We start from the raw sequence: 12,030 nt of genomic DNA on the forward strand, positions 1-12,030 counted from the left end.
TATATTTGTAGATGTTTTATTTTTCCTCTTGCTGTTAATAACTAGTTTCACAAATTGTGGTCAGAAAAGATAGCTGGTATGATTTCAGTCTTCTTAAATTTGCTGAGACTTGTTTTTGGCTTACATGACCTAACCTGAAAGATGTTCTGTGTATGCTCGAGAAGAATGTGTGTTCTGCTGGTATTGAATGGAATACCCTTTATGTATCTGTTGTTTAGTCACTCAGTCGTGTCCAGCTGTTTGTGACCCCATGGACTGCAGCACGCCAGGCTTTCCTGTCCTTGACTATCTCCCGGAGTTTGCTCAAACTCATGGCCATTGAGTCAGTGATGCCACCCAGTCATCTCCTCCTCTGTCGAGCTCTTGGCCTCTTGCCTTCAGTCTTCGCAGCGGGCTTCCCCTGGCTGCAGCCTGCGGGGGCTGCACTTTGTTGCCGTGTGTAGGCTTCTCATTGTGCTGGTTGCTCTTGTTCCGGAGCACAGGCTCTGGGCACGGAGGCATCAGAGTTGCAGCACACAGGCTCGGTAGTTGGAGCCCATGGGCCTAGGGCGAGCAGATTTAAGTGGCTGAGGCTCACCACTCTGGAGCGTGGTGGGCTCAGTAGTTGTGGCGCTGAGGCCCAGCCACTGTGCAGCATGTGGAATCCTCTCAGACCAGGCATCAAATCCAAGTCCCCGCCATTGGCAGGTGGATTCTTACCCACTGCACTACTGGGGGGGTCTTAGAGTAACTATTGATATGTAAGCACTTACTCCTGCCATCTTATTGTTTCCTGGATGTTCTGTAAGTCCCTTCTTTCTTTTTACTCTTATTTTTTACTCTATTGCTTTGTTCCTTTGTGAATTGATACTTTTCCTGGTAGTATGCTCTGATTTTCTTTTCTTCACCTTTTGTGAATCCACTATGGGTTTTTGCTTTGTGGTTAGTTACCATGACACTTACATGAAACCTCTTAGAGATGTAACAGTCTATTTGACACTGATAAAATTCCAGTCACATACAACTCTCAGTTCAGTTCAGTTCAGTTCAGTCGTTCAGTAGTGTTCAACTCTTTGCGACCCCATGAATCGCAGCACGCCAGGCCTCCCTGTCCATCACCAACTCCTGGAGTTCACCCAGACTCACGTCCATTGAGTCAGTGATGCCATCCAGCCATCTCATCCTCTGTCGTCCCCTTCTCCTCCTGCCCCCCCAAACCCTCCCAGCATCAGAGCCTTTTCCGTTGAGTCAACTCTTCGCATGAGGTGGCCAAAGTACTGGAGTTTCAGCTTTAGCATCATTCCTTCCAAAGAAATCCCAGGGCTGATCTCCTTCAGAATGGACTGGTTGGATCTCCTTGCAGTCCAAGGGACTCTCAAGAGTCTGCCCCCTCTTTTATGTTCTCAGTGTCACAATTTGCCTTTTTATGTAGTGTATTCACTCGCAAATTGTAATAGCAAGTGTTTTTTATATTCTCGTCATTTAACCTTTATTCTCTAGTTTAGTGGTTAATATACCATCATATTTCATTGTTGAGAGTATTTTTTAGCTTAACTCTATACTTAATGTTCATCAGAGCGTTGTATATTTTCATATGTTTTAACATTATTCGTGTCATTTCATTTTAAGAACTTCTTTTAGCATTTCTTATAAGGCAGATCTAGTAATTATGAACTTCTCAGCTCTTGATTTCCAGGGAAAGTCTACTTCTCTAGGATAACTTTGCCAGATAGAGTACTCTTGACTGGTAATTTTTTCCTTTCTGCACTTTGAATGTATTAGTCCACTCTCTCCTGCTTGTAAGTTTTCTGCTGAAAAGTTTACTGATAGTCTAATGGGAGTTCCCTTGTAAGTTACAATCTTCTTTTGTCTTGCTGCCTGTAGAATTCTTTCTTTCATGTTCACAGTTTTGTTATAATGTGTCTTGGAGAAAGTTGTCTTGGATTGAAATAATGGGGTAATCTGTTAGGTTCATGAACTTGGATGTCGAGGCCTCTTCCCAGGTTTGGAGATTTCTCAGCTGTACCTCTTTAGTGGTCTTCTTTCTCTTCCCTTCTCTCTCTGGAACCCCAAGGGTTTGTATCTTGGCTGTTTTGAGTTTTCTTCCATAATGGTTTCCCAGCTTTCTTCATTCTTTTTCTTTTTTCTCTTCATTGGCTTTCTTCATTTTTTTTCTTTTTTTCATGCTTTTTTCTCCTCACTCTGAGTTATTTCAAAGTTCCTATCATTTATCTCAGTGATTTTTCCTTCTCTTTGGTCTACTTGATGTTGCTATTCTCTATTGCAATTTTTTTCATTTCATTCACTGAATTCTTCCATTCCAGAATACTCTTTTGGTTCTTTCTTTTGATGTCTGTATTTTGATTATATATTGTTTTTCTTATTTCATTGACCCATCTTTCTGTTTTCTTATAGCTGATTGAGTTTTCTTAAAACACCTATTTTGAATTCTTTATTAGGTAAATTATGGATTGCTGTGCCTTTGATTACTGGAAGATTATTGTGAACTTTTCGTGATGTCATGTTTCCTTGTTTTTTCATGCTTCAGGGAGTTTTGCCTTGCTTTTTCTGCATTTGAAATTGCTTTCATCTTCTCTAATTTTTATGAATTGCCTTCAGGAGGAAAAAATCCTTTTGTCATTCCTAATACAGATTCTGAGACTTTCTCTCTAGCATTGTGTGGGTACACCTGCTCCAGGCTTCTTGTTCCCTCTTGGGCAGAATGCTGAAGCTTGTATGTTTTCTCTGTATCCTAGGATGTACCATGTCACATGCCGATATGTCTCTTTTATTTTCCTAAAGGTAGTGCTACAGTTCAGATTTGTGGTTTCTTCTTCACCCACAGACTCCAGCCTGTTTTCTGTATGTTTTTCCTCTCTTCCAGAGGTTTCTTTTGGGACCTTTCACAGGAAGCCAGTAGCAGAGGGGTGGAAGGTGTGGGTTTGAGCACAGTGAGCTGCAGGTACTCTTGGGTACATCAGGAGGATTTACAATTGAGGTTTTCCTGTGTCTCCTGGGGAGCTTCCCTGGTGGCTTAGATGGTGAAGAATCTGCCTGAAATAGGAGACCTGGGTTCGATTCCTGGGTTGGGAAGATTCCCCAGAGAAGGGAATGGCAACCCACACCAGTACTATTGCCTGGAGAATCTCAGGGACAGAGGAGCCTGGTTGCCTACAGTCCTTGGGGTCGCAAAGAGTCAGACACAACTGAGCAGCTAACACTCACTTTCTATGTCTTCTGGATGGGCTTCCTGTTGGAATCCAGAGGCGTTAGCAGGCACCTCATTCCTTTAATATCCTTTTGGAATCTTACATGCTACTCTTCTGATCTGTTCCCTCCCTCCCACTCATAGAGATCCCACTTTAGTGCTCTGGATGCTGGAAGAGAGAATAAGTGTCTTTAGCAACACCTCACATGGCTTGAACAGCCAGGCATTCCCAACTTGCTCTCCCTTTTCCCTGTTGGAGAGATCAAGAGCCATCTAGTTTAGGCTTGAGTTATGCTTCCTTGCCTTTTGGCTTGCCTTTCACGAAAAGCAAAGGAGAAAAGGAATGATATACCCATCTGAATGCAGAGTTGCAAAGAGAAGCAAAGAGAGATAAGAAAGCCTTCCTAAGTGAACAATGCAAAGAAATAAAGGAAAATAATAGAATGGGAAAGACTAGAGATCTCTTCAAGAAAATTAGAGATATCAAGGGTACATTTCATGCTAAGATGGCACAATAAAGGACAGAAATGGATATAACAGAAGCAGAAGCTATTAAGAAGAGGTGGCAGGAACACGCAGAAGAACTATATTTAAAAGATCTAATGACCCAGATAACCACAATGGTGGGAATCACTAACCTAGAGCCAGACATCTTGGAGTGCAAAGTTAAGTGGGCCTGAGGAAGCATCACTATGAACAAAGCTAGTGGAGGTGATGGAATTCCAGCTGAACTACTTCAGATCCTAAAAGATGCTGGTATTAAAGTGCTGCACTCAATATGCCAGCAAATTTCGAAAACTCAGCAGTATCCACAGGACTGGAAAAGGTCAGTTTTCATTCCAGTTCCAAAGAAGGGCAATGCCAAAGAATGTTCAAACTACCACACAGTTGTACTTATTTCACATTCTAGCAAGTAATGCTCAAAATCCTCCAAGCTGGGCTTCAACAGTACGTGAACTGAGAACTTTCAGATATTCAAGCTGGGTTTAGAAAAGGCAGAGGAACCAGAGGTCAGGTTGCCAACCTCCATTGGATCATAGAAAAAGGAAGAGAATTCCAGAAAAGCATCTACTTCTGCTTCCTTGACTACACGAAAGCCTTTGACTGCGTGGATCACAACATACCAGAAAATTCTTAGAGATGGGAATACCAGACCACCTTACCTGCCTCCTGCAAAACCTGTGTGCAGGTTAAGAAGCAAGAGTTAGAACCAGACATGAAACAAAGGACTGGTTCCAAATTGGGAAAGGAACATGTCAAGGCTGTGTATTGTCACCCTGCTTATTTAACTTATATGCAAAATATATCACGTGAAATGCCTGGCTGGATGAAGCACAAGCTGGAATCAAGGTTGCTGGGAGAAAGATCAACAGCCTCATATATGCAGATGACATCACCCTTATGTCAGAAAGTGAAGAGGAACTAAAGAGCCTGTTGATGAAGGTGAACGAGGAGAGTGAAAAAGCTGGCTTTAAAACTCAACATTCAAAAAACTAAGATTATGGCATCCGGTTCCATTAAATTCATGGCAAATAGAAGAGGAAAAGTGGAATCAGTGACAGACTTTATTTTCTTGGGCTCCAAAATCACTGCAGATGGTGACTGCAGCCATGAAATTAAAAGATGCTTGCTCCTTGGAAGAGTAGCTATGACACACCTAGACAACGTATTAGAAAGCAGAGACATTACTTTGCTGACAAAGGCCCGTATAGTCAAAGCTGTGGTTTTTGCAGTGGTCATGTACAGTTGTGAGATTTGGACCATAAAAAAGGCTGAGTGCCAAAGAATTGATGCTTTTGGACTGTGGTGTTGGAGAAGACTCTTGAGACTCCCTTGGACTGCAAGATCAAATCAGTAAATCCTAAAGGAAAATCATCCTGAATATTCACTGGAGGGACTGATGCTGAAGCTCCAATAGTTTGGCCACCTGATGAGAAGAGCCAGCTCATTAGAAAAGACCCTGATGCTGGGAAAGACCAAAGGCAAGAGGAGAAGAGGCCGACAGAGGATGAGATGGTTGGATTGCATCACCAACTCTATGGACGTGAGCAAGCTCCGGGAGGTGGTGAAAGACAGGGAAGCCTGGCGTGCTGCAGTCATGGGGTCGCAAAGAATCAGACATGACTGAGCAACTGAACAACAACAACAATAATGCTTCCTTGGGGGAGGAGTGATGCCAACAAAGTCAAGCTGTTCCTATCCCATTTCACTCACACTCTTCTGTTCTCGTCTACTTCAGCGGAGCACTCGAACTTCTCCTTTGGAAACCTGGACTTCACAAAGTCCCTCTTCTCTGAAGGTGACCACCGAAGTCAGTGTTCTGCATATGTTCTCAGTCCATAGCTGAAAGGGGCCAGAACCATTTCATAGTCTCCTCTAGATTCCCCACTCCAAATCTTCCTGCCTGTTACTCAGTACGCTGGTGGGTAAGACTCCTCTCTGGTCCCTTGGTCCATGTTTCTGGGTCCCACTGTTCATGGATAGGGGCTGAGTTTTTGTTGTTGGGATAGGGATGTCTTATGACACTATAATGTTGACATCACTCTCTCTCCTTATCTCCTGATTGAATTTTGTTTTCTAATCATTTCTTAAAAATGCTTTTGGAAATGATATATCCTAAGCATATTCAAAATATTTTTCTGTTGCTTTTGAACTTCGCTATCACTTTATCTGGCTTTAAAGTTCTTTTCTAACATGTTATTTCTTGGGAACCTCATAGATAATTGCTCTACAGCTAGTGTTCCATGTAGTTGTGCAGGTTTCAGAGCTTGCTTCCCCTTTTATTTTCTTGTCTCTGAAGTCATTTACCTTACGTGGGTGTTTCTACATCTCATTTAGTTCTGTGTCAGGTTCTCTGAAACTGTGGTACCTATTCTATAGATTAAGTTCTTTTGTTCCTGGATAGTTTTCTCAAATTGTACTTTTGAAGATTTTTTTCAGTTCCATTATTTTTGTTTCCTGCTTCAAGGATACCAATTATATAAATTTTAGATAGCCTTTGTCTTCCATATCCATTATTTTTTCTCTGAAAAGAAAGTGAAAGTGTGAGTCAGTCGTGTCTGACTCTTTTCAACCCCATGGACTGTACCCTGCCAGCTCCTCTGTCCATGGGATTCTGCAGGCAAGAATACTGGAGTGGGTTGCTGTTTCCCTCTCCAGGGGACCTTCATGACCCAGGGATCATACCCAAATCTGCTGCATTGCAGGCAGAGTCTTTACCATCTGAGCCACCAGCGAAGCCCATTTTCTCTGTCGTTCTCCTCAACTCTGACCATTTCCATTGATTGCTTTTGTCAGTCCTTTTAAGATATTTGCTCAAGATCTTAGCTATCTTTTTCTTTATGTAGGTTCCAGCATTGCTTTCATTTTTCTGATAGTTGTGGTTTTTCTTCCAATTTTTCCTAAACTTGTTAATTTTTTAAATCAATATATATATTTTCCTAAACTCTTATATCACTTCATTGCTCTTTGTTTACTTTATTAATTCATTTGAATCATGGATACTAGGGTCATTAGTCAGTCCCAGTTTTTATTGTCGGAACATCTTCCTTCTTTATGGTCTGTGTTTTTCCTCATAGCAGCATGTTATGGCTCCTTTATTCATTCCTTATTTTAGAAGGACATGAGTTTTCCTATACCATCTTATCTGCAGGAGATTCATACGGGAGAGGAGCCAGGGAAGTGTTCCAGGCTAGCAGAAATAGAGCTTGTATGTGAATTTTTTTTACCCTTAACTTCTCTCCAGCAAATGGAGATATACAGTTTTCTGGGTGCTTACAACTCAGTTTCTCTCTGCTGTCTTGTGTCACTATTAAACTGCTTCTAGCCAAGATGTTATATCACTGCACACACTGTTTTAAATCTTACTTTCCCTGACATTCCCTGGTGAAGAACAAGAGTCCAGCCCCTTCCTAATTCTATCAGTCTATGGACCCTGCTTTGTTGTTCCAAATAGGGGATTGCTGGTTTTGCCTTTGGAGTAAGTTACCTGCTTTGGAGCGCTATGGTTTACAGCTTTCATTGAAATCTTCCGCTGCAGGCCTCCTTTTTCAGCATTTTGCATACTTAGATTTGACTTGACTATTTTTTGATAGCCATTCTGTTTAGGAGTTACAGATATCTCTTAAGTTTTGGTGGAAATGAAATCTACATTTCTCTTATTCATCCTTATAGTTTTTGAGATAATTTCTGAGAAACAGAGGAAACAAAGATTTCCTAATTCCACAGTTTAAAATCATAAGTCAAGAGAACATTTTAAATTCTGTGGTAGAGGTAAAAGTCAGGTAGCCGAGAACAAAAGAGGAGACATTGAGTATATAGACACTTGACAGACAACAGGATTAGAACCTATGGAAGTATTGAAATCAGGGACATGAATGGCCAAAATCTCAAAGAAAGAAGGTTTTCAGTCTCAGAACTTGCCTCACTTATATTTATATAGCACTTGTTATCACTTATACCACTTTCAAATAAATAATGTCTCCATAAAATTATTTCTAAGTAAAACATACAAAAACATTGTGATGCTTGAAGTTTATTTTTAAGTTAAATGTATGTTTAATGGATTTACTGTATTTGTCATTTACATGCACCCTTAAAAAAAAGCTATATACAACCATTGGCACATAATGTAGTTCCTTTGAAGCAAGTTTTTCTTGTTTTACAAGATCAAGGAGTCCCTTTTATTTATTATTTTTTTTATGGTTCTACTGTTTATATACGATGTATCTGCTTATTTTAGCTTCATTCAAAAAAATTGGTTTATACACTTAACCTGACCTGCGTCCTACCTCTCTTGCAAGCCTCTTTTTAATGTTTTTATTCTCATCTTTGGCAGTGGTTTGAACTTGGCATCTGTAGCACGACTCAGAGGTACTTGGGAAAAGTTACCAAGCAAGTATGATAAACACTTCCAAGATCTGCAAGACCTTTTTGATCCATCCAGAAACATGGCAAAATACAGAAATATTCTTAGTAGTCAAAGCATGCAGCCTCCAATTATTCCACTCTTTCCTGTTGTCAAGAAAGATATGACATTTCTACATGAAGGTATTTTAAAGTTACTTGAAAATTAGCATGCTTAACTTCAGCTAATTCTACAGAATTATAATGTATTTAATATATTTTTCAGTCTATTGATTATAAGTCACTAAAAGCTTTACCCAATTAAATGTAGTAAATCTTAGGAAAAACCCACATTATTGATAAGAACAGATGTTGGTGTTTACCCAATGCAATTCACACACAACCAAGATCAGACTCCCAACTTCTTTTTTTAGTTACTGAACACAAACAGAAAAGTACCGCAAACAAGTGAACAACTTAATGGATTATGACAAAGCAAACACCCAGGCAACCAACACCCAGTCAAGAAAAAACATTGCCTCCCTCCCAGCAGCCCCACTTGTGCCCCTTTCCAGTTACCACCTTCATCTTCCCTAAAGATACTTGTGTTGACTTCTAATACGATGGTTTTACCTGTTCTCGAGCTTTATGTATCCACAGAGTATATTTGTTTTTTTAGTTTTTGGTTTGGCTTCTGGATTATTTTGGTGAACATTAGACTTGTGTGATGAGATTCTTGCATGTTTTTGAGTGTAATTGTAATTCATTATTCAAAACTATTTTGACATTGCATTACATAAATGCGATATAGTGGATTCATTCAATCTGTTGATGAGCATTTGATAGTTTCCACTGTTTACTCAATACAAATAATGCTGCTGTGAATATCCTTTCACATATCTCATAGTACACATGCATTTTTGTTTGATATAATTCACAGTGAAATTTATGAATATTCATACAGTCAACTTTGGGAGACAGTTTGGTGTTAATCTACTGAAGTGGAACACTGGCAGTGACATGAGCATTCTTATTGTTCCTCGCTGTCTCCAGTACCTGGTCAATTCATTCTTTTTATTTCTACCCATTTCAGTAGGTGTGTAATTATATCTTGATGTAATTTAATGTTCATTTCTCTGATTACTAATGTGTCTGGACACCCTTCTGTATATTTATTTGTCCTCTTTTATCCATTCAGTTTGATTTCTTGCCTATATTTCATAACGTTCTCTTTCTGTAATACACCTTTTAAGGATTTTGTGTAAGTCCTATATGTATATATATATAGTATGACTGCCTTTGGCTCTTTTAAGATTATCTTCTGATGAACAACACGTTTTGAGTTTTAAAAACCTAATTTATTAGTCTTTTGCCATGTAGTCTCAGTTCAGTCGCTCAATTTTGTCTGACTCTTTGACCCCATGGACTGCAGCATGCCAGGCTTCCCTGTCCATCACCAAACCCTGGAGCTTGCTCAAACTCATGTCCATTGAGTCAGCCGTGTAGTTTATACTCCTCTTAATTGTTTTTTTGTGAGTGGTATTTGTCCTCCATTAACTTGCTGACTACACACTATTTTGCTAATTTTCTAGTGTTACCCTATACATTACAACATTGATACTTGCCGATACTACTTTGAGTAGTATCCATTAGTACTTTTCTGTGTGTCAGGCAGTGCAAGAACTCAGACCATTCAAATACCCATTCTCTCACCTCTCAATTTATATACAGTTGTTGCCATGCTTTTAAATCCCACTTGGTACTAATATTGTTTAGTAAAGTCGATATTTATTTAGTGTGATGATATTGTTACTGTTTTTTCCCCTTCCTGAATTTCAAAGTTTGCCTATGGTTGAGGATTTTTCTCCTTGTAAGAACACTGATTATTATTTTCTTATGTGCAAGTCTATTGGTGATAAAATCTTAGTTTTTGTTTATTTGAAAAAATGTCTTTAATTAATATTCATTCTTAAGGCACAATTTTGATTGGCAGTTATCTTTCAACATTTTAAGGTAACAGAAATATCTCCTGACTTCCACTGTTATTTTTAGAAGTCAACTGTCAGTCTTATTTGTTGTTCCTTTGACAATAATCTACCCTCCTTTAATAGCTGCTTTAAAATATTCTCTTCTCTCTATCTCTGTTTTTCTCTAGCTTTGCTATTATACGACTTTGATTTTGTCTCACCTGGATATTTTTATTTATTCTGGAATTTTCTTCTAGCCTAATATCCAATTTTAAAATTATTTCTTCAGCTATGTCTGACTTACTGTTAAATTCAACAGCATATTCCTTATTTCAGTTATTGGGCTTTCCCCCCAGATTTACAATTTAAATTCATTTCTTCATGTTTTCTACCAGAGTTCTCAGAGTTGTTTTTTATAACCTTGCACATATTCACCAGTTACTTTAATGTCTGTCTCTGCTGCTGCTGCTGCTAAGTCGCTTCAGTCGTGTCCGACTGTGCGACCCCGTAGACGGCAGCCCACCAGGCTCCCCCGTCCCTGGGATTCTCCAGGCAAGAACACTGGAGTGGGTTGCCGTTTCCTTCTCCAATGCATGGAAGTGAATAGTGAAAGTGAAGTCACTCAATCATGTCTGACTCTGTGCGACCCCATAGACAGCAGCCCACCAGGCTCCTCCGTCCATGGGATTTTCCAGGCAAGAGTACTGGAGTGGGGTGCCATTGCCTTCTCCGTGTCTGTCTCTAGTAACTCCATAATCTAGGTGTTATTTTTTTTTAATGAGTCTTTCTGTTGTCTTTTTTTTCCCCTTGCATTTCAGTCATATTAAATTTTCACCAAATGTACCTGGTTATTTTTGGCCAGGTGGATGTTGTATATAAAAAATTACAGAAATAATCTAGAATTTTGGACAATATTCTGTTTCTCCAGATAGAATTAAAACTTGATTCTGCCAGGCAGCTAGGAGTGCTAGCAATCCAAAAATCACTTTAAACCATTTCACATTTTGAGATAATGTAACACTGAACTTTTATCCAGTCTACGTTTTGTTGGGTGGGTGGGTGGGTAGGTGGGTGTGGGTGTGTGTGTGTGTGGGTGTGTGTGTGTCTTAAAGATCCCAACCCGAAGAATTGAAGATTTATCTAGACTTAAGTTGTTCTCTAACTTCAAAAGTCAGGGTGGCACTGCTCAGTTTTTCAGCTCATGGTCACCTTTTCTGAAATCAGCAGAGGCCTGTAGGTGGAGCACTGGAAATGCTAAATTTGCCACACATCTTCATTATTTCTTCAGATCCTCACTGCCTTGACAGTTTTTTTAATGACTCAACGTATTTCTATTTTTGTTGAACTTTTCGAACTGTTCTCGGTGTGTTGTACCAATTAACTAATTATACTGCCCCTAATTTCATTAGTACTTCTTTTTCTTAAGAAAATATTACTAGAGACTTCAAATATATTTTCTTACATGTTCCCTCAAAACATGTTTATATGACTTGAAAGTATTTTGCATTGTCATTTTGTTTCCAACTCATTTTGAGACCCAGAACAGTTTATATGTCCAGTAGATAGGTACCATTTACTACAAAGAGGGAGCCCACGTGTGTTCAGACCCATGTGGTTTTCCTTCTTGGCTTCAGGGACTTGGTGTTCCACAGAGATACCTTGGGGCCCACCATGGGAAATAAATAGGGTCACACCAAGTGTTAAAGACAGGTGTGGAAAAAAGACAGTTAGATTACCCTTTGAACATATGATTTTTTGCCTTGTGGTTTGAACTGCGTAAGCCCACATCTGGGCTAAGTCTGGTGTCATTCCTGTTCTTGTCAAAGAAAAATAGACCATTTTGAAAGTTGTATGAATTTTTTTCTCAGAGAACTACTTAATAAAACAAACAAAAATTATGTAACTTATGAACAATCAAATTTGTATTTAATGATTAAAGTGATGATTGTAAATTCAAATTCTGGGGAAGGGCATGTATATGGTAGACTTGAAGATGTCTGTCCCTATGAGCCATCCGTCTCTTAATTTTAA

At 39.4% G+C, this 12,030-nt stretch overlaps 1 protein-coding gene across 7 annotated transcripts in view; it reads left to right on the plus strand.

Annotated features, from left to right (window-relative positions):
- The window catches only part of RAPGEF6 (Rap guanine nucleotide exchange factor 6), a 228,779-nt gene that overhangs the window by 191,626 nt on the left and 25,123 nt on the right, over window positions 1-12,030 (plus strand). For all 7 annotated transcript variants that reach the window (XM_003586275.6, XM_002688965.7, XM_024995044.2 and 4 more), the window contains one exon: window positions 8,025-8,236. In XM_003586275.6, the coding sequence (XP_003586323.2) occupies window positions 8,025-8,236 (212 nt within the window). The remainder of the gene's footprint in view (window positions 1-8,024; window positions 8,237-12,030) is intronic.

This window comes from Bos taurus, chromosome 7 (assembly GCF_002263795.3).
Source record: "Bos taurus isolate L1 Dominette 01449 registration number 42190680 breed Hereford chromosome 7, ARS-UCD2.0, whole genome shotgun sequence".
Lineage (NCBI taxonomy): Eukaryota > Metazoa > Chordata > Mammalia > Artiodactyla > Bovidae > Bos > Bos taurus.